The sequence below is a fragment of the Montipora capricornis genome, chromosome 4 (genome assembly GCF_036669925.1).
Source record: "Montipora capricornis isolate CH-2021 chromosome 4, ASM3666992v2, whole genome shotgun sequence".
Classification (NCBI taxonomy): Eukaryota; Metazoa; Cnidaria; class Anthozoa; order Scleractinia; family Acroporidae; genus Montipora; species Montipora capricornis.
In genome coordinates, this window is record NC_090886.1 from 29,824,737 (window position 1) to 29,848,864 (window position 24,128).

A 24,128-nucleotide genomic window follows, 5' to 3' on the forward strand; every position below is an offset into this window, starting at 1 on the left:
CTTTCAATGACCTTTTCAACGAGCCTTCAATTGGCTAGCAGCAATGCCCTACAAACTAGCCAACCAATAGAGAAGAAATTAATGCGCTTCCCCCACTGACATTGGCGCAAATTGTGAGGCGATGACAGATTTATCGCGGGCGATACTCTTCGTCCTCTCTTTTCATCTCGCTCTCGAAGATCCAGTTAGACTCTTTTTTGCTTACTGAAACTGTTCATATCATCGGATAAAATGGCTTGTAATCCACCAAATAAGCCAAGTAAACATCGGCATGACCCCAAAACACCGACCAGTGGTGGAACAAGACAGCGCCCAGGTAGCGAAAAAAATACCTCATCCCAACGGCTCTCCGAAGTGGCGCTTCAAACTGCGACGCCGTTATCAGTACCAGAGCAGCAACGTGAAACAACGCTCAGGTCTTTGTCTAATTGTTCACCGCAGCTGGCCTCCAGTAATTCTACGCCAAGCAACTCTGAACGTCCCCAAATCCCAACAATTCCGAGGCCACCAGAAAGCGATAATAGACGTCGCTGTCTTGAACCGTCACATCTGGGGCCCTCACTACAGGCAGACTCCTTGCCAGACGAAAGGCGTGCAGCCAATGTTCAAGATGACCATTTCATGGCAAGAATGGAAGCGTTTTTCGAACAACAGCAACAATTCAACGAGCGCTTGGAACAACGGGTAGCCGAACACCTAACAAATGAGCGGGAAAATTCAACCACTCGAGCTCAAATGAAGAAACGGCTGCCTAAGGAGTTGTCGGTGAGTTGCATACATGTTCTTTTTTAATGAATATTAATAAGATACCATGGTAGATCAAGTACATCTCACAAAAAATGGGTTAGTTTACCAGCTTTTCACTGTACAATCCTTAATTTCATTGGGCCGGCATAAAATTTGGGATGTAGCTCAGCTACTCTATTATAATATATTGACTTAATAAAATAATTAGGATAGTATGTGCACTGTCATTGGTCAATAGCTGTGTTTGGATGAGAGTATGTGAACAATGTAAACACGGCTGTAATATCACACTAATTCTGAATTGGTTTTGTGTTGTCAGACATGCATTTTGATTGGCTGGTAGGAAATATGATCATGTATGAAGAAAATCTGTTTCATTCAAGAAGTCAAAAAACAGCATTTTCCTTTAATTTATTTGTGAAATTATTTTTGAGAAGTATTTTATAAAAGCACTAGAGGACTTTTTTTCATGTTTACATAGGCTCATCTAAACACTCGACATTTAAGCAAACCCGAGACGCAGTGAAGGTTGCATAACTGTCTTGAATCCTCTCAACACCCCCTCGTGTCTAGGTAAGGCTATGTAGACAAGAAAAAAGTCCTCTATTCCTTAAATAATTTGTGATATATATATTTTTCTATTATATACTGTACCCACACAAAGAAAAAATCCTGAAAAATATCTGCTGTATCTAAGTTGCCATTCATTCTCTAAATTTCCAATTTTTTATTCCAGGGCACTGTTAGAGAAGTCTATGCAAGTTTGAGAAAGGAGGGTGGAGAATGCCTTGAGTGGGATTTCTCCAAATGGTAGAGTTTTTTGTTAATTTGAGGACTCTTGCATATATACATGTAACTCTTTTTTTTTTTTTTTTTGCATTCCTGCCAGCTGAGGCTGTGCGCATGCTTGTGGAGATAAAATTGATGTTTAGATTTAAAATCATCATTTTCTATTAACCCTTTGACGTCCAAACCGGCCTAAACCAGCAGACTTAGTATTTTACTCTGTCTAACGCAAGAGTATTTTACTCTGTCTAACGCAAGAGTATTTTACTCTGTCTAACGCAAGACGATTTTACTCGTCAATGGGGAACCCCTGGGAGTCAATGGGTTAACCCATTCACATGGGTTTCGAAAGCCCTACATATGAAGCCCCCAGTTGAAGAGTAAAATCATCTGGCATTAGATGCAATAAAATCTATTAATAAGTTTCACCCCCAGGAGTCAATGGGTTAAAATACTTGCTCAGGTTCCTTATTAATAAATAATTAACAAATATTATTCTACAAGGGTGCGCTGGAAAAGAGGGGATACATGTAGATAACCGACGAAGTGTGTGGTGCTGAGTTGGTTATAATCATTTTATTTCCAGCAAGCCCAATTAGAATAATTATTGTTTTATTAAAAACTCCATGGTGTTCCTGGGGGTAGTAGTGTCAACTAAGTCAGCTCAATTTATTGCTGATGGTATATGGTATATGAACTGATAGCCTAAGTCCGGCGAGCCGATGAAAATGCTGGAAATCTGATATCCATAGTTCACTTTTTAATAATGATGATTATTGTAAAGTGGATATGAATAGTTTTGATAGTGTCCACCACTGACAACAGTCCTAATAAATAATAATGTTAAAGGCAGATCATTTTTTCTAACCAATTGAGGGTGCGTTAAGTGTGAATAGGTTAAAATGTATACAAATAGCTACCAAAAATAACTCTAGTTGCAATTGGTCGGAAGGTTTATCTTGTAGTAAAGGTATCCATGACATCAGACTATCAGAATTTCCAAATGTCCCATTCACTTGTGGTACATTATTCACTTCAAAGAATGTCTACCTGAATGGGAATCTCTATTGCATGACTGAAAAAAGGAAATTTGGCCTGCAGTGAAATTCTTGACAAAAATATCTTGAATGTCTGTTTGAATAAGAATTTCTGTAACTTTGAGCCCTCCCTGGGTAAACCAGAATTGACTGCAGTTACAAAATCAATGAAGTATCACATCATGATCAATAAATATAGTTCCATCTTTACAATAGGTGGAGAATCAATTTATTCTTTTCATTTGTTTTTGCAGTCTTAATGATCCAGATAACAGATCTGTGAATCTGGAAACAATTGCAGGTGTCCGTAGCACAGACACATCAACACCAACTGCTCTCATCAAAGGTATTTAGATGTCATAGACTTCATGTTGGCTTGTTCAAAGTGCTACTATGACCCAGAAAAAAATCACTTCCCTTTTTTTCTTTAGAGTTTGAAAGTGTGTTTGCTGATCACCTGACTGAATTTTGTTATTTTACGCAAGTTTTGGATTTCACTGTGTGCCATTATGCACATTCAAATAGACCATATTCGTATTCTCAGTATAGGACTGGAACTACAATCTCGGACAAAACCTTCCCCCCCCCCCCCACCCCCAACCTCAATGTTGATTTCTCTTGGGCAGAAATATACTGTAGAACATATGACGATACTCAGCAATATTGACTGAGGGGAAGGGGGAGGGGAGTGGGAAGGGGAGAGTAATTAGGGATGTTTAAAAATGAAGGCGAATTTGTGTTACTGTCTCAACAGTTTTGTCCGAGATTGTAGCTTGCCATGGAGGCTAATGTGGGGAAATACATGTATATTAAAAAGTATTTGCATTTGAAAAGATTCCCCGCATTACCCTTCATTGCAAGCTGTACTGTACGCATTCAATTTGTAAGTTGTGCCTCTGTTTTTGCAATAAAACATGTTTTCAATAAAATAAAAATTTAAAAAAGTAAGTTACAACTGTAGTCCCAGTCCAATACTGAGAATACGAATATGGTGCATTTGACCGATTGAACCTCAGAGGGTTGGAACTAGGGAAAATTGATCATGTCACTTACTCACTAGCTTAAAATTGCAGCATGTAAAGGCAGCTTATTATAATAATTATTATATTATATATTTGCTATTCCAACAGCTGCTATACGTGCTCATTTTAAAACAAAAAAACGGCAAAAGAAAACCAGTGACAGTAACAGGCAAGGAAAAGTGCGAGAAGAGCAGCGCAGAAGAAGCAGAAAAAACACGGTAATTGTAGAATTTAAAAGTCAATGCACCCACAAAACACCAATGACATCGCATTTATTCCACTGAATACACTTTTATCATCTTTTCGTAAACTTTGGTTTGTGAAAGCAAAATGTTATTGTAAAGTCAAAAGAGACTTTATGCAAAAATTCATTTAGTTAAAGTGAATATGCCATGGATTAGTTCCCTGATTAAAAAAAAAACACCTAGTACCTTTCAATTCTTGAACTTAGATGTCAGTAAAATAATTCATGATGGGCTGTGCATGGTGCTTTTTGGGGTTTTTTCCCAGATATTGAATCAATATGAACAGATTGCGTCATTATTTTTAGGTCTAATGTGATTAAAGAAAAAATCTAGTGAGTCTTTTTTTAAACTAAAAGAAAAAAAAATATTGTGACACGGCCAAAAAATGCACAGTGTTTTTTTCAACTTGCCTTAAAAGTAATACCCAAGATCTTCTTGTGTTATCCATGAAACCAAAAACAAAAATTATGGGTATGTAAAGAGGCATTTTTATTTTCATTTTTATTTGCTTTAGCACTGCTTTTAACCATTTTACAGAAACGCCTTAAGCGGGTAAAAGCACTGAGTGAGTCAACAACCATCTCACCAGAGGAAAAACAAAGGTAACTTCCCTGCATGACTGCAGACTTCATGTAATCCGAGGAGTCAGTATCTGAAGAAGAGGAGATGGAGGGTCACAGCAGTGAGTCTGATGCAGAGTCTGCATCACAACGAAAACATCTCTGTGTTAAACCCCTTCCTTGGAGGAGCAGAGAACTAAACGATCTTATGGCTCGTCTGGATAGAAAAATTGCAAGATGGCATAGTCAAAAAAGTGCAGGCATGGTTTTAGAAAGAAAGCAGGGGCCACCATCTGCATGTCAAGCACCAGATGATGTCCCTGACTTTGCAATAATGGCATCTTAACTAATGTAGCATCTTAAAGGGCCACTGTAACATGTTTTTTAATGATTTTGAGATGAGTTGAATTCAATATCTTTCACTGTAAACTCATCATTCATATTCTATTTTTTTCTCCATAACTTTTTTGTCGTGGTTTTAAGTCAGGGCTACGACAGAGACATTGGTGTGCTTGCAAGATAATCAAATTCATCTACAGTATTTTGCAATGTGAAAACTTGAAAACATTTTTTTGCCTGTGTTTTATAACAATAGTCGTTAAGTGAAATGTTGCCATTATTTTGAGGCAACTTTCGACCAAGAAGGATTTTGGATTTGCAAACAAGAATGGAATGTCAGGGTCTCTTTATTAAATGTACATGTACGTCTACATCAAATTCTTTAAGTTAGCTGGAACTCATTTCAACACCTCGTCTTTGAAGAATTGCATCACATTACAGCAATGTTAATCTATGCTAAGACAGTCATTGTTTCAAATTTTTGAGGGATTACCACAACGACTTAAATCCTGTCAAAAGTACCGCTTATTTTGTCCTTTACAATTCAAAAACGCATGGCTTCCTCTTTTGCAGACTGATCATAATGTTGTAATTACATGTACTTTTGACAGTCGTTGTAAATGTATCTGAAGAACAGCTGAATAATAATTTAAAAGATAATGTATGCAGCAAATAAATTGACCTAATGCAGTTTTCTTGAGTGCTTTGAAGATAAGTCAATGTTCACAAACCAATAATAACTCATTTAAGTGCTAGATTTTAGATTTGAGGTCGCCTAGTATAAAACTTTTGCACAGTCTACAGATCTTTACCTAGCTAGCTCTTTAAAGTCCATCTCAATATGCAATTTTGATAATAAACAATGTGCCAGTGTTGAGAATGTGTTGTATTACATGTATATAATCTGATCATCTCAGTTGATCAGTTTATTAGCCTTTTTTTTTGTTTCAATCAATCACGGTCAATGTGAGTTTCAAGTGTATGACAGGAGTTTTGCAAGGTCCTCTAATTATAAGGAAAAATGAGGGAAGTTCCTGTTGGTCATAAGTGCCATTCCAAGCAAAGCTGCCCTTTTGAATATCTGCGATCCTGGGTAAACGTCATCTTCTGAATCATATTTCCCATCTTCAGCAAAAAGCAATATTTTTACCACATTTCTGATATTTAGAAAACAAAGCACGACTTTGCTGTACAAAAGAAAATACGCACAAAAATACTTGTTTGCGCAACTTTTTCCTCACTCACCAAATGTGTGCAAAACTATGTTTATAGACCGATTGCATAAATGGCGGCCAAAACTGTATTCTTTTGTTTATGTGCTAATTAGACTCACTAGCCTCGCTCTCGAAAGACATTTCTATTGTATTTTGTCCATGCAAAAGAGGTTAGTGAGTCTAATTAGCACATAAACAAAAGAATACGTTTTTGGTGGCCATTTATGCAATCGGTCTATGCACCTATTGTATCCTTAGAAAAATTGCACAAAAATAGACTTTTGTGCCTTTGTTTATGTTCTAAGCAAATATGTCCTAAAATACACGTTTGCATACTTTTGCTACCCAAACCAAAGGTAAACAAAAATGCACATTTGCACACCTACGCTATTCCGACCAAACTTAGGCAAAACCCGTCTTGGCACGTCTTTGCTCTCCCAGGAAATAAGGGCGAAAATATGACGTTTGCTTTTTACCAAATTTGAGCAAACATGAGTAAATAAGGCATTTACCACAGATTTGCTACACATTTTCCATAGGTGAAAATCCATTTTTTCGTCCAGTGTCATATATTGTAAATACTGGGATTTTATGTTATAATATAAACATTAACATTCTGTGTTTTCTTAAAACATGGCTTAAGTTATGTGTTCAATTACACTTACACCTTCAATAGACATTGAACTGCAACTTGAAGAAGAAATCAAAGTCTCTCTGAGACACCTCATTGATGATTACCGGTAGTAAATGACGAAAAACATGCGAACAGAAAAAAAGTGTAAGAATTCCTCACACCCAAAAATTGCCAAGTACAAAAGGGGATTCTTGCTTGCATAGCAACGTGTCCTAGTTAATGACTTTGCACTAACACGAAAAAGGTGAACTGATGGAGATGCGTTGGATTATTGTGCAGGGTTTTAGAAACTGAGGATTCCATTCCTTTGCAGATTTTCCTCTGCATATTCTAGATAGTGATGGTTAATATCAAATTAGAAACATGTTTACACAGGAACAGTAAATAGGGATCATTTGATTGGATGCTGCTGAGAATTTCTTAAAATTTGATTGGTCCACAATGTACTATAAGAATGGAATGTTTGGTGATGCAAAACCACCTCCCCATCCTGATTAGCTCTGCTATTTGTGGGTAAGGATAAAATTAATCTGAATGTTTAATGAAAACTGAATTGAACTGCACTGTTGGCAAGTTGAGGGTTTGAAAGTTATCTTTTTTGTTTTACATGTAAATACCCTGAAAGTTACATATCCAAGTGTTAAAAGCTTTATTATATATTAATCCAAATGCTGGTAGTTCTTAAATTCCTTCCACCAAATTAAGTAGTTGAGAAATACAGTACAACTCAACTTATTTTTAATTGTAAAACTGAAGGGGCTGTACATGATGCTTACTTTGCTCATACTAACAGTTGGACCCAGTTTCTTGTAATAACATAGACAGTTCCTTCATTGAAAGATCTTTCTCTGCAAAAATAACTAACAACAACAACAAGATTGATTCCTGGCGTAAGGTCTTATGTTTGAATGCCATAAGAAATAAACGTGTTCAAGTCCCTTTTGCCAAATTAAATGGTAACAGTTGAAATACACGTACACAGACTGTTCATATCAAGTAAACAGTTCTGTCAAGAGTTTTCCGCGAAAGTTCTTTTCTCAGATTATAAATATAAACGTTCTGTAAGGTTCTAAATGTTGTGCCAGGAGCCACATATAAAACAGCAACAGTTCAGCTCATTTCTGAAGGCTAATTTTTTTAATCGTGCTATTGGAGGCATCATAGGTAATGGTTACATTGTTCATATCAAGTAACAGCTCTGCCAGAGTTCCCTCTGACATCAAAGACAGATCTGGACAGGCTTCCTTAAGAACATCTTCAAATGCAGTAAGATGTAGCAGGTTATCATCAGACTGAACTACAATCCGAGCACATTTCTTTGTCGAGCAGTTGGTGGTTCTCATGTAAGTACTACATCTTGGACACTGAACAAACTTCCCCGCTGTTGCGTGAACCAAATGCAACACAGTTAATACAATGAAGAAATGTTTCCACGGAGTGGACGCTATGAATGGAGGGCACAGTGATAACTACATTTGCTACCTCTTGGTCATTGTTGGTCGATTCACGTAATGGTATACCATTCAGTTCAGGCTGATCAACAACTTCTGTTACCACAGAACTGGGGGTTGTGGTTAGTTTTTTCACGCTATTCCAGGTTCTCACTTGTATCGGAATGATGTGATACACCTTTCCTGTTTCAACTACTGGTGTCACATTCCCCCAGAGGCTTACTGTTATTGTACCAATGGTATCAGCGAAGGTACTCTCTACGAGGTCGAGTTTCTTGACGCCAACCACGATAGGATCACCTCGGTGCAAAACTTTACCGGAGAAACTTATTAACTGCCAGTCGTTAACTGATGATTGCTGTATCTCTTGTACAGTGCATTTTGGATATAAGCTTGCACTCGGCGGCTGAAATTGAAACCCATATTCCGTGGGAAGGGGCTGCATGAGTTTTGTCATATCGTTTATGACAACCTTTGCTCCGTCTTCGGTGTACGTAGATTTCTGGAGTGCGCTTGGTTTCATATTCATGCAGCAAAGTCCTCTTGCCTTTAGAATAAAGTAGGGCTTCCTTTGTAGTTTGCTCAGTTTGTAATAACAGCGTGTAGTAGTCCATTGTATCTGTTTTCTTACGCTGGGACGGGGACAACTGGTGTACATACACTATGAAACCATCAGACTTCATTGGGGAAGTTGAAGGGAACTGGGAAGCTGCCAAATTCCAGGGCGACTTTGAGAGAGTTGTCGATGTAGAAGAGGAATTTAAGGTGGGGCGAGAAATATTTGACGTACTAACGGCCAAAGAGGCGGCTGTTTCTGTAGAAGTTTTTTTGATCTTCTGCTGCTTTGGCGGCATCTTGAATGAGTACAACTGAACAGCGAAATACTCAATGTGCGTGACGCCCAAAGCTTTTATAGCAATGTCGACAATACTCAACTTGATTGGTCAATAAAATACATACATGCAACTTACTTCTAAGGAAACAGTCAAAAGATCAAAGGTCACCTGCACTGTATTTTAATTTCGATCCGCTTGCTAGAGTTTCAAAAAGATCGCTTTTTCACATAAAGCTTAAACAATTAAGAATCTGTTTTAGGTCTTAAAAAAACTTAGGAAACTGATATCTGTCACCTTTTCATGTAACTTTCACTTTTATTACTTCCATCACTTCATTAGTTACATGCAAACATAACTATTTTAATAAAAAATGTTGAACGTGAAAGCTATAAAACTTGTTGTAATAGGCCTGACAGTGGCTCAGTTGTGAATAAGTATTTTTTGCATCAACAAATAATAGAAATCAAGATAAATAGCATTGTTCAGAGAACTATGTACCAAAAAGGTACCAAGTGAAAAAAAAAAAAAAAACAGGGTCCCAAGGGAATGTGTAGTAACAGGTCACATGATGGCTACCTCAAACTGCCCGAGGTGTAATGACAGTGTGGGAGCTAAGTTATAAGGTTTACCGGCTCATTGAATAATAGAAATTTTCAAAAGACTCCATTGTGCTGCTGTTACAGCCAGTAGTGATGGTTATAGCTTTTGCAATAAAAACAAGAGAAATAACACCACTTTCATGGTTGACTGAAGTCGAGATTGCTATACAAAGTCAGTAATTAAAGAAACCTGCTGTATGTATCTGTTATCAAGAGAGGCTGGGGAGAGGTTGTATTTTAGGTTGTAGCCAATGTACAGTAGAACAATTATTTTGAAAAAGTCTCAACATTTTTCATTAAAAGTAAAGCAATATTGGTATCAGAACTCACATTTCTTTAGTATTATCAAATGTGTTGTTTTATGCTCACAGTCTAGATTGAGGTTTCATTTCTAACAGAAGCCATAGAGTGTTTCCAACTGCAATAGCTACAATGTACCCCAACTTCTTTGTTTAATCCATATTCAGTTCTTACTATTTAAGGTAACATTCAGTGCATAAGACTGGCTTTGCCAAATTTGGTGAGTTAATAAATGGCAGCAGCAAGTGATTTGTTCAATAAGCATGGGAGCATTCTTGACGACAGCCTTCATGTGAAATTTGAGAAGTATACTGTAGAAACGTGGATTCGTATGAATAACAATATGTTCACTTTTATGAAATTCATGCAAAAACTAATTTCAGAGTGATAAAATCTGCTTTGAAGAAGCCTTTAAGACTTGGTTATGATATGAGCCGAGGTCTACATCAATAACTCAGCCATTTAAATCAATAAATGTTTATCAAGGCTTTTCATTAGTTTGACAACAATTATAATTTAGCTGAAGATTTCCTCATTTTCATTTAATTACATTGTGATAGTACAGTGTCATTTACCTCAGATAGATCAGTCAAAAATGAGTAACTGAAATTTGACAATTTGGTGGTGGAAAGACAGCAGTGATTCAATGCTGATACTACTGTTTATTTATTTGTGGTGTTACAGTCTGTGGTTATGGCCCTGTTGCTTGTAATTTCTTTAGTTGTGCAGAGTGAGTGTTTAATTTTGCTTTAAGTAACTGATTTAGTATCCATACTATAGTATCCAAGAAGCATCTGTAGTTCTGATATGGTAATGGGGTAGTTGCTGTAGTGATGAGAGTATCCACATAATAATTTCCTGCTTGTAGTGTCCACAGTGTTGTGATTAAATCATCCTAAGAGACTGCAGTGAGTCAATGCTGATAGTACTGCAAAGTGTCAGGTTATAATTCTCATAGTTGTGATTACTGAAGTTTTACAGAGTGATTGTAGTGTTGTTCTTATATAAGTGACTTCTGTTCTGAAAAAGTGATTGCAGTATTCATACTTTATGTATCTGTAGTATCCTGTAGTTTCTGTAATGATGGGAGTTTCCACAATCTTTACTTGCACTTTTGATGGGGTGTGTTATTTTCACATAGCTAATGTAGTGTTCTATCTATCAGCAAAGGGCATGCTCCAGTTAATTGTAATGATGGCAATGATTGTCGTCAGATGCTAATTGGTAACCAATTTCTCCTGCAATAAAGAACATGAAGTAATCAGTACAAAAAGTGCTTGCAAAACATTTTCTTAATAGATTTTGCTTCAACTAAGAACTGCCAGTTGTATTGATCTGCTTTGAATTCTTACTTTTACCCAGCAAAGTCTGGGCAAAAGAAGAAATTCAAGCCCAATGTACTACTTACTTTTAAGGGCAGGGTGCCCAGCACGGAAGGCGAAGGATGTCATTAGACATCCTGGGTATTGGTTTTGCACATGGCTATGTATATTAAAGAGTGTTTTGTGCTAGTCAGAATTACTTTATATGGATATCTTTAAAAAAGGATAGCATTTTTTACCTACAGACTGGAGCTCTTTGTTATGACGCAGTATTATAATTTTTGGCAGACAGCTTCTCTATGCAATCTGTATCTTGCAGAATTTTTTTACTATGGGCATAATTGAATATAGAGGATGAGCTATGATTCAGCCAAATTTTATGTTGTTGTTTTAATAGTTGAGCTAAATCAAAACATCTTATAAATCCCAAAAAGATTTGAGATTATGTCAAACAGGAATAGTCCTTTTGCAAGATACAGTTGAGTGATCACTGAACTTGACGTGAACTATCCAGAGTGTCGGTTTGACTACAAATTTGCATTCGATCAATTTGCATCACAAGTACATTTGTAGTCAGACCGAGGCTCTCAACAGTTCAGGTCAGTTTCAGTGATCAGTCAACTGTATCTTGGAAAAGGCCTACTGTAGTAAGCAGGCTATAGCCATAGTAGTCATACATGAATCACGAGGCTGATAAGGAAATAAATATTGGTTTATGGTCACTATAGTACGACTGAAGTGTACCTGCAGACTGAACAAGTTGTGGGATATTTGTGTAAATATGATCTATCTGAGTATGGTAATCAGTAGTACATTGATTTATTAACTGAGAGTATCTTCTCTCATCTATCAAGCATTTTGTCAGAGCCTTTTGTTCTCCCGACACTTTCATGAGATTGATATTGAAATCACCAAGAATTACAGCTGGAACTTGAATCATGAAGATAAATAAGTGCATCATTCAACTTTGACACTGTGACATTAGTGCCTGAACGATAGATACCAATAATGTGCAGATTAGGAATTGGATGGTTGAGAACTATTATTGTAATTTCTACAGAATTGACATTGAACCTGTAGGGAATTTCTGAACATTTGATATTATTCTTAATGTATACAGCAGTTCCATAGCATGTTCTGGTACACATTGACTATAGTCATTTCTGTGAAGGGTGTACCCAGTAAGGTTGTATAAGCAATCTGTATCTGTCCTGCAAAGCTTTGTTTCAACTGAAATATTAATGTCAGCTTTTTTAATATAAAAATCACTTCGCACATCATCTATGTGTAGGTGAAGAGATCTTACATTGTGAAACAAGACTGTTGCTGTGTCTGATGAATCAGTCCCACGTAAAGCTGCTAAAGGCATAAAACTTGCTTCTGTTCTCAGTCTAAACATTTCTTTCTGAACCTTTTCACTAACTTTTATTCTGTTTTCATTCAAATCTAGAATATGCAGTCTAGAACTGTTTCTTACTCGGCTCAATCCAACGTAATGTATGTGCTCTCCTGAGGACTGTGGAAAGTCAACAACTGCGTCATCTAAAGTGTCTCCTTGGCATCGATGAATAGTTTTGGCAGCAGCAGGTCTTAGTGGAAATTGTCTTCGAAGAATTGGAATTTGATTTTTCTTATTGATTCTGAATTGTCTTGTTACTTCTAAGATTGGAGTCCAGTTTTTATTTATGTTATTGTTTTTTTTCCAATGTCAAAAAGTGGAAATGACACCCAAATAATGCTTGGTCTGCTTGAATTTTCAACTCTGCAGTCAATTATCTCTATGACACACTCTGTTCTATTAGTCAATCCATCAGCTAAATCATTATTAGTAGTTAAGTCATATTTTGTCTTTGTTGCGACTGGCAATACTGAAAAAAGACCCATAGTCTTTATAGGATCATCTGGGATCTTATTTTTCATTTGTGTCTTTAAATCATCAGAGATATCCCCTACTACAATATCAAAGGCTTTGACCTGAGCTTTATCTCCAACAGAAAGGTAATATAGTGCACTGTTGTGAGCATTAACTGAAGCATTAGTGGTAAATAGATGTGTCATATTCATTGGGTAACTTTCTTCCCCAGGTTTTACATTACTTCTTCTTTCTTTCAAAACGTCCAAATCAGCATCTGTATGGTTTCCCTCTCTCAAGCGATTAAGTAGTTCTGCAAATTGTCTGTCATCTTTTTGCCTCATTATATCTGTCAGCTCAAAGAGGGTGAAGTCTTGTGTCCAAATATTGCTAGCTAAAGCACTGTACCCAGATTTGGAATTTTCAAAGATCCACTTATCGAAAACTGGCTTTAACTGGAAAAGATCACCCACAGTAATCAGTGACACTCCACCAAATGGCTCCTTGGTACCCATAATTTGTTGCAACCTCAAATTCAAAAAGTTGAACAGACCACTTCCAACCATAGAGATTTCATCTATGAAAATTACTTTTAAATTTCTTAGTTGGGTCCTAATAGTATTTAGTCTATCACTATCCAGAGCACAATATTCAAACCCTCTGTTGGCAGGTATCTTAAATGCAGAATGTAATGTATTTCCTTTTATATTGAAGGCTGCTTTACCAGTAGGCTTAGGGTTTGACAACTTTTACATCATCTGGATTTTCACCTGGAATGCTATTCAGATATCTGATCAGAGCTTCATACAATGCATTAGTCACTAGTCTTAACTGAGTGAAGGACATGATAAAAAAATTGTCTTTGTTTTTCATTTAAAGATTGCACAAGTTGACGATATTGCTCATCAGAAATCCGTCTGATAACAAGGTTTTCCTCATCATTTCTCCTTGGGAAAATACCCATATCATCAAGCAAATCATAGTGACTATGCTTTAGTTTGCACAGTCTTGTTTATTTATGTGCTCTGCATTTGGTGCAATGTTGTCAAAGCTGTCATAGTCCCTATCATTGATATCACGCATTGCTTTATCTAGCACTTCTGAATGGTATTCATACTGGCACCTATTGTTGAGAATCTCTTCCTTAACCTGTTGAAAGCGTTCTTGGTAAGTTTGACAGTCCTTTATTAAATCTGTGTTTTCCTTTCTCCATGGCATATAAAGCATAAGATGCTCTCTATAATAGTTTTCTGGGTCTTTATCTTCGTGATACCGGACAGATCGGATAATTTTAGGCTTTTTTCTTTTTTACTAGTTTCATACCTCCTTTCAATTTGTATTTATTTGATTCAAATTCTGACTCTGTTAAATCAATATTTGGATCATCATCTGAATTCTCATGAAAATCGGTTTCTGGCACAAAGCCATCGACAGAATCTACTGCTTCCTTGTTACTAACCACATTATCAACATCTTCATCCTTAACACAGTTAAACCACGAAACAAAGTCAGCAAGGCACAAATTATCCAGCTGCTTTGGTCTCCTTTGATAGCGCCTTATGATGTTGTCAGATTCTATGTCAGGTGAATTGTCAGGCAGCTCTCTTATTTTTTATCCAATTTCTTTAACAGGAAAGTTCTTTCGTCTGGAGGTGAAGTAATAATAAACTGAAACTCACGGGAGGCCCTTCTCATTGGCATTTGTAACACAAGATACACAGCCTCCTGAGCACTAATTTCGACTGCATTAAGAAATTTGTTTCCAATGTGTCTTACTCTATTTGTAATATTTTTATTCCCAGATTTAGCTTCCTCTGATGCTTTTTCTAGAAGTCTGCTCTTACCTCGCTGGCTTTTGTAATATATGACAATATGTTTGTAGCACATGCATAAGGATCTAACACAAATTGTGTGTCCATGTTAGCTCTCCAGGCTTTGAGTAAATCGTTGTTGTAACTATTTATCCTTATTTCTGATGGAGTTCGTTTCAACAATAATGTGTCACGTTTTAAGGTGAATCTTACAGCCAAGATATAGTTTTTTTCAGTTAACTGCAACCTTTGTAAAAAAATCCTCAAAAGATATATCATTGCCATATTTCGTGTTATCTAGAAGCTCTTTAATTTTTTTCAGCATTTGCTTTTATATTGTTAGTTTGTTCTTCATCAAATGAAGACTCATCAAGGGGTTTTAAGATCATTGTCCTTGGCATTGGTGGCAATGGAAAGTTAAATCTGCATATCTTATGACCTGCTTTCTTGCATGTTTTGGCATGCCTGTGCATCTGTAAGTTGATAAGATCTTCCATTTCTGTTGAACTGTCTAGCTTCTGACAAGTGATGTATCTATCAAAAAGGTCACAATTTCTTCGTTTAAATTTTTTTGATACTGTGGTGCCATTTTTTACCCAAAATAAACCATGAATGTGTGGGCTTTCTCTTTGCTGAAATTCTACTCTGTAAAAATAATCAGCTATTTCTCCAATTGGCTCAACATCATTTTTGATAACATCACGAATAAACAACTGGACCTTGTGTTCAAAATTTCTTGCACAAGTCACAGGGTCTTTTTGTATGAGATCTGCTTTTTGTTTCCAGGTCATTTGCTTTATTTCACCATCACTGTAATCTTTTTTCTCAACGCTTCTACCTTATACTTTTAGCAGGTGACTCCACTTGGTCTCAGCAGCTGAAAAAGAGCAAAACCATGTTGGATTTCCCAGTTGACAAATCATAGCAAACAAGTCCTTTTTGCACTTTTCAAAATAAGGTGGTGATCCTCTAAGATTTTTTAACTCTCTGAAGCCTTCATCAAGGTGAACAAGCTTATTAAGACTGTCTTCAGACTTCAGTTCACCAGCTGTGTACTTTTTCCCCTTAGTCTTGCACTTTCTCAGAGATATGTAAGCACTATCTTGAATTTGTTTGATTTGTAATTTTTTTAGCTTATAAAATATGTTTGGGACTGAATTGGCTGCTCTTCTATCTTGACACCTTAACTCCCATTTAGCAACTGTACTGTAGGAAACTGACTTTTTTCTTTCATTGTTCTCACATCTTTGTTTTCCACAGAATATTGAAGGAAATGACAGGTATTAAGAATCTTTATCCATAAATACACCTAATGGATTATTTCCTTCTCCTGGTGCAAAACCGATAATTTTGTCTGCATTAACTGCTATATCAGGTTCCTGTAATAATGTATCTGTAACCCCTGAAGGATGCTCCTCAACTTCACACCAGTCATCAACATCAACATCTCTTTCACTGCACACTGTGTTATCAGCATCACTAGAAGAAGATGTATTCACTGTGATATTATTGTTATCGTGTATATTAACATTTTCAGCCAATTCTGCCATTCTGTTAGTTTGCAAATTCCCACTGGAAGGGTCCAAGGTATAGGTATAGGTATAGGTTTATTAAAGATTCATATAGCAGCCTCTAAGGCTGAATTGCATGAAATTACAGTATAATTGTATAAATGCAAATTGTAAAAATTTATGTAATATATGCTATAAATACTAAAAATATAAGTTCTAAAAAATTTATAAACATAAACTAACTAATACTAAAGCAGCTCAGTAGCTCAGCAGCTCAGTAGCGTCTGCACATTGATGTTATGAAAGTTGATGAAAAACGCTTGGTGCGCGTGGCTGGATTGACAAATTTTCGCGGATTACGAAGGTTATATTTACAAGTGAACGTTGGTGGGAGGAGTTGATGTAGCTTGTGATCTGGATTTACAATGGATTCGAAAAATTTGTTGCATTGATTTGAACGTCTGTGTTCTAAAGATACCATATTGTACAACAGTAGGCTTTCGCTATAGGACAAGCCTGGCGTGATAATTGCTAGTGCACGCCGTTGAATACGTTCAATGTCCTTGGTTAGTAATCAGGAAGTGCGTGATGGTATAACGGAGCACAATATTCAAGAACCAAATCCTCAACAAATTCATTCCACTCATCACAGATATTTGACTGCAAGTTTATTTTATCAACCCAAGCATTTAACACTACGATGCCTTCTTTTTTGAGCAAATCACTTGTTTCCACAAGATACTTGCTTGCATCTAATACTTTCTTAGGTCGAATATTCTGAAACTGATAATGATGTTTATAGCTGAGGCGTCTTTTAAGTTTTATTGGAATAGTTTGAGATTCTGTGATAGGCCTTGGGAAACAGTGAACAGTAGAATTAACATCGCTTGGAGCATTGACAACGTTTCCATGAATAGATAATTGCCCACCTCTTGGTAGTTCACGAATTTGCATGAAAGGGATACGTAGTGAAAGAAGCCTCTCTTCTAGTGGTGTCAAATTCAATACCTCTGGTTTTTTAGGAAACATCATTTTGTTGGCTTTTGAACAACTGGGCAACTTGCCTTTTTTGAGATTTGCATCACAAGTACTACAATTCCATTCAGTATCTTCAACACTTTTGAGTCCAGTGACACACAACTTAACAATATCTTGTGACCATGCAACATACTTCTTCGAATCACATTTTACTACAGATGTCCTGTACCACAACTGGTCACAACTATTCTGGACCACACTGAATATTTTGATGAAAGGAATTTATCATGGAAGCTACACCTTTATTACTTTTTGTCTGTATTTGTAACCCATTACTGTCATCAGATATGGGCGCCGACATATTTTGTGCATTTTGAAATGATTCAGTAGCTACAAGTCCTTCTTACTTCCCTTATGTGTTCTGGGTTCTCAGCTTTTCTTTTTTGAAAAGAACGCTTGTTGATTTCCCTTATGTGTTCTGGATTCTCTGCTTTTCGTTTCTGAAAAGACTGTTTGCCGAGCTGTCTTATGTGTTCTGTGTTTTCAGCTTTCTTTTTAGTATAGACTGCTTGTTGATTTCTCTTATGTGCTCTGGATTCTCTGCTTTTCGTTTCTGGAAAGACTCCCTGTTAATTTCCCTTATGTGTTCTAGGTTTGTCGTTTAGAGGACTGCCTATTGATTTCCCTTACATGATCTGCATTTGCCATTCTCCTTTTTGAAGCAGTTTGTTCCTTTTCTCTGCTTCAATCTTCTTGTATCGATTTTCACACATTTTTTCTTCTCTTTATTTCTAAAATTTGGATCACTTCTTCTCTTTCTCATGTACTCTTTCATGTAAGCTTTGTGTTTTTCTTTTTGATCAGTTATGTCTTTGCTACCAGTTAATGTCATATCAATTTTGTTCTTGTTTGATATTTGAGAAACTTGTTTCTGTGCAGTAGACACATAATGGGCTTCACCAATATGCCCAATGTAGATGCTGGCACCTTCACCTGTCACAGATTGTAGAATGGTAACAGGAGCAAAAGTTGCTAGTGATTCAGCAATATGAATTCTTAAACTTAGACAGTTGGCTACTGCTTGGATAATAATTGCATCAGCCCATGTTCCCTCACATGATATATTGTTCAAATATTCTTGCCAAGAGTGGCCAGTATTACTTTCTATAAACTGTTCGGGGTCATGCAATAAATGGTGAATACCAAGGCTACGTACTTGATAATGATTGTTTGGAGTGCCATACAGCTGATGTGATACAGCTCGAAAAAAGCAATCTCTACCACCCCCAACATCTAGTGGAATCCTGCCTAACTGAGATAATCTAGTTTCTGATAAAGAGACGGAATGTAGGGGTTGTTCTGGATTACTGCTCTGATCTAATGGTCCTGGATTTGTTTCTACATCTCCATTCAATGAAATAATTCTATTAGAAATGTATGTTTTCACCTAATGGTGCTGTGAGATTTTGAAAACACTGGCAACAACATATACACGAGACAAAGGAGGTGTTTTAGTTCTCTTTGCATATATATTACAAAAGCATGGTGGTCCTGGATTAGTTTCGATATCATTATCAAGTCGTATTAGTTCAGGAATATAAAATCGATAAAGATAAATCTGCGTAAGCCATAGGTAATTCCACTCCATCATCTTGACACGACTGACAACGAATTTTAAGACAGGCAAATATATTGCTTCAAGATAAAACAAAAGCAGCAATGAAAACCAAAATTTTCCTTTCAAGCAATCTCAATATTCTCTAGAAGTTAAATAAATTTTATGCATTCCAATAGCAACTTTATATTGTGCTAAACTATTTCCCATTTTGAGAAACCTTACTCACCAACGCTATCACTATTCTTCAGTTTCTCGCTACAGCAAATCCAGCTCAACGAAACTCAAATTCACTGCAGTTCACTTCAATTCCAATTAAATTCACTTTCAGTTCTACAAAGCTTTATATTCAACAGATTCAACTTTGATTGACTTGGAACCTTGGAATAACTTGGGAAAGTCGAATCCACAGCGAATTGAAATTCGTTGCACGAATGATTCGACAGTGGTTTGTGGTGTATATGAGTGTTTCCTATTAATTGTTTTGTCAGTGTTTCCTATTAATTATTTTGTCAGAAAGAACGACAGAAAATATCAACTTCTTACCTGAAAGTCGTAAACTCCTCTCCTGCCGTCGCTGAATAAAAATGGCTGATCTACGGTGTGCTTTGTCGTGTGACTTCAGACGAACATTTTCCATATCAAGACCAAGCATATCCGACTTCTAAATACCTGTGACACAAATTTAACGTGAATTCAAAAGATACTTGGAACACTGTTCTTCTACGACTTTTGAGACTTCAATTTCATAATTCGATGGAAAATTCAGAACGTCCCCTACAAATAATGAAATAAGAGCATAGGGTAGGATTCGCACTTAGGACACATGCGCTTAGCGCTTCCGTTCCAGAACGTTCGTACTCCAATTCGGCCGTCTGAACAAAAGCCGAAATTTAACAGCCCATTGATCGAGTGAACGAGTGATCGAGTGAGCACCTGAAGTCCCCCTCACTATACCTCATTAAGACTTCGTCATCAATGAGGTAAAAAGTGTCAATGCCAATCATGCACCTTTACACCATTACACAGAAGAGACTCTTCAAAGAACTTTCCCCTCCACTTAAAGCAAATTATATCCAATATGCAGTTTTTAATTGTTTAGTTCTTTTTAATGGGATCTTCATGTACTTCATGTACTGTGTCATTCACATATCCTTTACTGTTGCATTACAGATATCATGCAAAAGAAATATGGCTCAGACAGGGCTGCTGTAGACAATTTTATAAGGGGCCAACAGAGAAAATTACGAGTGCAGTATAAGAAGGGTAAGTCTGCATGGACATAAGTTTCTCCAAAATAATTTTGCTCCAGTTTTTCAGCTTATTCTTGATAGCAAATTTCTATTATCACAACAATTCCTTAGTTTTGTTTATACATACAGTATATACAAGTCTTAAAAAAAGGCTCTGATTATCTGTACACTGGAAATACTTTTTATTTATACATTAAGAAACAGCCAATTTTACAAATGTAATTGATTTCACCTACAATTTTTTAATAGTGAACAATTCCAATATATTTGTTGTTATGTAGCTCTCAATAAATTACAAATCATGCAATAAAATTTGTTTGGATTGCTTACAAATCAGAGTTGGAAATGTGAATTTTAGTAATGTTTCAGGTAGTTTACCCCTTTGAACCCTTAAAGAGTGGTGCTTTTGTAGATTTTACTGTGATTTCACTTGTCAAACAGAAGTCAATTTAATGGGTGCCAGTGTCAGTGAGTGAGGGGCCATTATTAATGGATCCACTTTTAAGTGTTGCCTTTGTTTCCATTTTTGTGTGTGCACACTCAGGCTTAATAGTTAAGGATGTTTTTCTCATTTTTTCAAGAAATTCCCTCTTTTCAGGTGTAATCCTAGTGGTTTTGCGACAATCCAAGAGATTTCCACTTATTCTCCTGGGAATTTCTTGAAAATTCCCAGCCAGTTCTTAAAAATTCTCAGAAATTCCTAGCAATTCCTTTAAAATTCCTAGCGATTTCTTAAAATTCCCAGTTATTCTCAGAAATTTCCATTAATTCCTTCCCATTTATGGAAAGTCCTGTTACACTGGGAATTCCGAGGAAATCCTAGGAATTCTCAGAGTTATTTCGCAAGGGAAACTCTAGCTGGGTAAAAGAATTTAAAGGCAACAAACGCAAGGCTATGTGTTGTGTTTTCAAAAAGGTGATCAACATTGAATGCATGGGAGATTAAGCACTCAGAAGTCTCACATGAAAGGCGATAAACATAAAAGGAACACTTCAAGTTTAGCTCAGTCTGCACTGGTCGGTACATTTTTACCCAAAGAAGTTACCTCAAGTTGTGATCTAAGGTCAGAATCGGGTTTCAGTTGTACGGAAGCGAATAACGCTCAGAAAGGCAGCCAAAGATAAGGCAATTTAAAAGGCTGCTGAAACATTTTTATGAAGAATATGATTTTGATCTTTGAATACTATTTCTATACCTAGATGCAACTTCAAGTGTTATTACAAAATATTACAGTATAAAATAATGTGACCAATCATCGCAAATTGCTCCATTGAGTGGGACCAAGAATGTCAGTTTATTTGCACAGAACTTGGCGTGGAAATTTTCATTCTGGTAGATAAGCTGCTAACTCGCTGAGGAGCCGACACACATCCAGACATAGGATTAATGAGCAAAGCAAAGAGGTTGAAGGGTAAATAAACAACGTTAACAAAAAACGTATGACTGTTTCCGATACAAGAAAATTCAGAAGGAACATCTTTTTTCTACAATGGTACATGTTCCAACACTGTCTAACAGGACATTTCAATAGCTTCGCTCTTTGTACAGCCCAGCAGTCTAGTGTAAGTTTTTTGGCATCAGCTTCAATTTTTTGAGCAATAAAAATTCTTGGAAAGATGCGATCGTTCCTAAAATAATGTACAAGTCCAAATATGAAAAGTACAACCTTCAGGCGCACGTGAAGGAAGCTGGAATGCAAGTAGTTTTGAATGTCAATTGTGTAAACAAACCGAGGTGGTGAATTTTCAAACTAAAAGCACGCAACTGGTTCAAAATAAAACCACATTTATTTAGGTAGCACTGAAAAGCTTGCACTTTAATGGTCGGTATTGTAGTGACATGTCTGGTACACTATACAATGAAATTACAACAAAGCGGATAAAAAGTGCTGCCAAAAAGAATTCGTAAACAAATTATATCTGACACAAAGGAAACGCGGATGATAGGAAAAGTTGATGTCAAAAGCATTTTACCATGTAAAGTGAAAATAACAGTATGATCAGTAATCCAGTACTTACCAAATGGAAGCAGATCTCTTGCTGAAAGGGTGATGTTGAAAGTTGAGAAATACAATACCCTCAAAGTTTGAGGCGAGATCAGACAACCAGTTCAAATACATTTAAAGTAAATAATGGTCAGATCAAGTGCAGAACATCTAGAACTTTCAATTAAGATGTGCAATCCTTGGTACAACAAGATTTTTTCAGCCTAGTCTGACAAGAAACAGGTAAATAATATGGGTTTCACACAACGGTATATTTTACTTTCAATTCCCAAACTAATCTCGTACCCAGATCTCTTGTGGCGAGCGAAGGCGAGATCTGGTCAAATCCGATTTGCACACGTGATGGACTGTCAGGAATGTGACAGGCGATGAAAGAGCGCATGCCCTAAATAAGTTCTTGAAATGGCAGCCGTCTCCGATGCCGATTTCAATAGAGCGGTGAAATTTTCCCTAGCAAAAAGCGGAACGCCCAATATATATTTAAAACCAAAACAGTTGGAGGCGTTAAAAGCCGTTGTGCAGCAAAAACGAGATGTGTTAGCCGTCCTTCCAACAGGATACGGCAAGTCTGTAACTTATCAGCTTGTACCAAATATGTGCAACTTCTTGTTTCAAGGCGGAAATTATTGCTCGATTGCAATTATTGTGTCGCCATTGACCGCTTTGATGATGGATCAAGTTGAGAAAATAAAGATGCAAGGACAGTCGACAGCAATTATCCAAGCTGAATGTTTGGAGGCGGATAATTTGAATGATCGAGAGATAAATGTACATGGTGATTCTGTGGAAAATGTGTTACGTGGACGTGTCAGTATCTTGTTTTGTCATCCTGAAGTGCTTGGCAGCAATAAAAAATGCAGGGAAATTTTGTTATCGGATGTGTATCAAAAAACGTAGTCTGTGTTGTGGCCGACGAAGCGCACTGCATCGTGGATTGGTTAGTAAATGTTTTTTGGCAATTCATTCGTGATTTAACTGATACCTTTTGCTGCACCTCGGTTTTCCTCGGCTCTCATTGGGCTCAAACATGTCATCAGTTTAGATATATTTGTACAAAGAGCAATATATTGTCTTTACTCTGGAAATTGTTTCTTTATTTACGTGTCCTGTACTTGACATGAACGATAATGTGATTTTGGTACATGTATTTTACAAAAACGTGCATCACATAATGCGAATTTCACAAGCACTTCACTATCATGACGACTCAGTCTGGTACTTATAGTCTTAAATGTTCTTGGTGTGAGTTTCTGAGTGATCAACACATGCAATACACATGGCAAGTTTCTTTTTCCGTAAAAGCACTGGAAACAAAATTCTAAGTATGCACATTAAGCAAATTTTAGTACAATCCATGTCATGTACATGTACTCGCTACATATAACACATTGCAGAAATGAATATATTAGCAGTTTCTCGTGCCACAATTGTCTGGATTTTTTTTTGTCGATAGGGGATATGATTTTAGGCCAGATTATGGGAAGCTGGATACCATTGCTTCTATATTCCCAAGTAAGCCTTTTATTGCTTTGACTGCAACAGCACCTGTGGCATATCAAGATGCAATTACAGAAAAGTTCGCCATGCAAAATCCATTGAGAGTCCTTGAGAACCCAAATCGATCCAATATATTTTACGACATAAGGCAGAGACCTCCAGCTATCAAAAAGAGCAATGAAGAGCAATTTGAAAAACTCATTAATGGCTTTGGATGCCAGTTGAAAGAACTGAAGAACAACTTTCCCTTAACAATTATTTACACTTCCCTCCATCTCAGCAACTTGGTGATGACCAATATTTTCCTCCTGGGTGCAAGCATGTTCCCACTAACAGATTGTTTGCACTATTTCCAGAACCATCATTTGTGGCACCTGTCTTCTGCCACATTCTATTTAGAGTTTCTTCTATTTCACAAAGGATGTCAACCATGTCTGCAAGCTTCTTTTCATCCTTAAAATGCATTGGCATAGGAAATAAAGACGTCTTGTCATTCATTGCAAGACTTTGATG

At 36.7% G+C, this 24,128-nt stretch overlaps 1 protein-coding gene and 1 pseudogene across 1 annotated transcript; one reads left to right on the forward strand and one right to left on the reverse strand.

The window, feature by feature from the left end:
- Nucleotides 1-12,775: 12,775 nt before the first annotated feature.
- LOC138046489 (uncharacterized) lies at nucleotides 12,776-14,863 on the reverse strand (annotated as a pseudogene).
- Nucleotides 14,864-22,520: 7,657 nt separating this feature from the next.
- On the forward strand, nucleotides 22,521-23,015 carry LOC138046490 (ATP-dependent DNA helicase RecQ-like). The gene has a single exon (XM_068893117.1). The coding sequence runs from the start codon at nucleotides 22,521-22,523 to the stop codon at nucleotides 23,013-23,015; it is 495 nt and encodes a 164-aa protein (XP_068749218.1).
- Nucleotides 23,016-24,128: the final 1,113 nt, after the last annotated feature.

Bases quoted from the DNA above. Each gene is read 5' to 3' on its own strand.
- LOC138046490 (XM_068893117.1), top strand. From the start codon at position 22,521: ATGGCAGCCGTCTCCGATGCCGATTTCAATAGAGCGGTGAAATTTTCC.